At 36.0% G+C, this 2950-nt stretch overlaps 1 protein-coding gene across 8 annotated transcripts in view; it reads right to left on the bottom strand.

Moving 5' to 3' along the window:
• Positions 1-203: 203 nt before the first annotated feature.
• Positions 204-2950, bottom strand: part of LOC122080254 — a 7895-nt gene continuing 5148 nt past the window's right edge. For 4 of the 8 annotated variants that reach the window (XM_042647191.1, XM_042647193.1, XM_042647194.1 and 1 more), the window contains exons 4-7: positions 1675-1723; positions 1482-1588; positions 818-900; positions 204-729 (exon numbers count right to left, since the gene is read on the bottom strand). In XM_042647191.1, the coding sequence (XP_042503125.1) occupies positions 465-729; positions 818-900; positions 1482-1588; positions 1675-1723 (504 nt within the window). In that variant the 3' untranslated portion in view covers positions 204-464. Of the gene's footprint in view, positions 730-817; positions 901-1481; positions 1589-1674; positions 1762-2950 lie in introns of all 8 variants that reach the window. The other 4 variants (XM_042647196.1, XM_042647195.1, XM_042647198.1 and 1 more) reach the window with 2 other exon arrangements.

Here is a 2950-nt window from a genome sequence, read left to right as displayed (position 1 = left end):
CTCAAGAATTAAGATCATATGGTTAAACTAGTTTGAAACAAATCAAAAAATATCTTAGAATGTCTTTTCGACATACATGTTATGTGGTTACATGCCAATACACAGGAGAAAATTTTACTATGATCTCTCCATCCAACGATTCAAAGTAACCACATACTCTATGCACGTGGCAAAAGAATAGTTGGCATGTGGGAACAAGTTTCTACCATGGAAGACTAGTAACCATTTTTCTTAATTTTAAATTCCATCCACAATAGGTATATAGAAGAAGGGGCTTTACACAAGCGGGCAGGGTTCTTTTCTCCTAAACAGAACCTTCACCCTTCCCTAGTATGCTCAAGAAAATACTCAGACAAGTGTTAATTGGTACTCTCTAAGAAACAGTATGTTATAAACATTGAAACTGCAACAAATAAAGATAAATGAGACAATGTATGCACCAAGGCAGATCCATATGTTCCCAATCAATCTTCTTCATCATCGGAAGTTTCATAAGCTAGGCCCAGTAAGCTTTTAACAGGGTTCTCTGGTTTGGTAACCGCTTCTTCTCCTTCACTTGGCCTTGAGGGAGTAAGCTCTTTATCTGGATTTGATTCCTTCAATCCATTCATTGAAGCAGAGACCATAGTAACTGGGGCAACTTGATTTCCACTGCTGGGGCTCGACTCATTTGATACTCTGTGTCGCTTCGGTCTGATCTCCACAATGTTTTTTATAAGATCTTGTTGCCTTTGTTTTCATCAAGAAGTAGATAGCAAAAGTCAGTCCCAGAAAAAGATATTACAAGTATGCACAATAAACAACAGGAAAGTTGTACCTGATCCCACTCTTTGGCTTGGGCTCCACACGTAGTGGTAAAGGTACTGAGGCAGGTGAAGAATCTGCTAAACTTGCAGCTTTGTATTCAGTGATTTAAGGAAAAACAAAATGAATTCAGAAAGATGATAAAATAAGTAGTACTTCCTAACAAGACTAGAAGAGCTGTCACTTTGATATTAGACCCACCATTTCAAGGATTGTACCAAGAAAATATAGAGAGATCCTAAGTGACAAATTAACCAGAATAAGTGACCCTAACAACCAAATAAGTCCCACTTTTTGGACATCATGACATGTATCTACCATAAAAAATTAAGTAAATAAAAGTAGTAATAATAGAAAGAATAAGTCTATTTGGGTGATAATCTAGAACTTTTTTTGGTGAAAGGTGATAATCTAGGACACAAACCTAAATTGTACTGTTTTGTATCATCCTAACAACTAATATAATATACATACAACTAGTAAATAATAACAATAACAAGGAAGGCCTATAAGTCAAAATGCAAGTACCATCCAACCAGGACTTATTATGGCTAGATGATCCATAAGGTTATCCCACTGACACATAATAGCATTCCATTTATTTTAACACATCTCCAGCTGAAGTGAAATATTCCAACTTGAAATACATGATGTATTCAAATGGGTCCCAAGGATATTTTAAATGCCGCAAATGCCCGCTTCTCAGTGCGGTGAAGAAGGCGCTCAGCATCCTCCTCAGCTTCCATCTGTTCCTTGAGATAGAGCAAGTCATCACTGTCCAAAGCTGCAGCAGTGAGTTAGACAGAAATTCAGAATATTGGTAAAGTAACAAATGCCACTTTTTTTTTTTTAGTGTGAGAGAGGCAGTACCCCCTCTCCCATGAAGGTAACCTCCCCGTTCTCCAGCTACCTCCTGCATCTGCTTGCATCAACCACCCGGACAAGAAGCCAAGATCCCTGCCAGGGCATGTTATCAGAACAATCCTTTCTTTCAGAGGACCCAAAAGAAAAGGATAAAATAAAGAGTATCCTACGAATAGACAACAGGAGACATAAAGATCATTCTCAGACAATCTACAATCAGAGAAGGCATCCCTTCCTCTTTTGATCCTTTACTTACTTCCAAGGTAGAGTGGTCTTGGTTCAGGATTCTATGGTCCCTAGGAAGACCTATCAAGCTATTTCCTCCATCAATCAAAACAATTATATAACAAATGCAGTATAATATAATGAATGTAAACTAGAAGTAGAATGCCTGGAAAAGAAAAGCTATGCTTTAAGGCAATCAGGTTTAGAATGCATTTTCTCATAGCTAGCTGCACATGATAACAAAGTTACCAAATTGTTGGGAAACCAGCCAGAAAGATGTTGAAACAATATATCGTCAGGTCAACAAACACCACCAGTTGGAAAAGAACATCACCACTTTCTCTATCAAAACTGAAAAAATACCATGGATTTTTAATTCCAACGAGTACATCTCACATCAATGTTAGTTTAGCAACAAATTTTTTTATGTTCAACCCCTGCTCTTTTTAATTTTTCGTTTTCAGCCACCAGGAGGTGTTTGTAATCCAACATTTTTTAGCCCAAACCTTAAAAGTATCAAAAACCAACCCTTTAAACCATAGTTGTCAAGGCGTCGCCAAGGCGTCCAGGCGGTTTGCCTGGGGCCTAGGCGACAGCCGCCTTGTTGCACTGCATGTTGCCTTGTGTTTTGGCACTTATTGATGCCAAATATCATTCAAGTAAATGTTTTTAATATTTGTTATTTCATGTTTTTAATATTTGTTATTTCATTTATTAAAAACATGAAATAACAAATATTAAAAACATTTACTTAAGATATTATTCATAAATAAGCAAATACCCCCTATTTGAATCCAATAAAAATAGTTTAAAAATCAAATTCCAAAAGGATAAAAAGTCAACTCCCCAGTCCAAGAACAAAAACTGGATTTTGGTTATAGGGACGATTTTCAACTTTTAAATACTAGGGTTTTTCTCAATTATGAAAATTTTATAAATTCTATCATGTTAAAACATTGCTAAAAACCAAAAGTCCGGTAAAAAAATATTTTGTTTTGATATTCATAAAATTATTTTCATTCAGGCGATTTTAACAGTATTCGCGCACTTAAAAATA

Source organism: Macadamia integrifolia, chromosome 5 (assembly GCF_013358625.1).
Source record: "Macadamia integrifolia cultivar HAES 741 chromosome 5, SCU_Mint_v3, whole genome shotgun sequence".
Lineage (NCBI taxonomy): Eukaryota > Viridiplantae > Streptophyta > Magnoliopsida > Proteales > Proteaceae > Macadamia > Macadamia integrifolia.
Note: the sequence above shows the minus strand (reverse complement) of the source record. Positions and strands in the feature narration are given on the sequence as shown.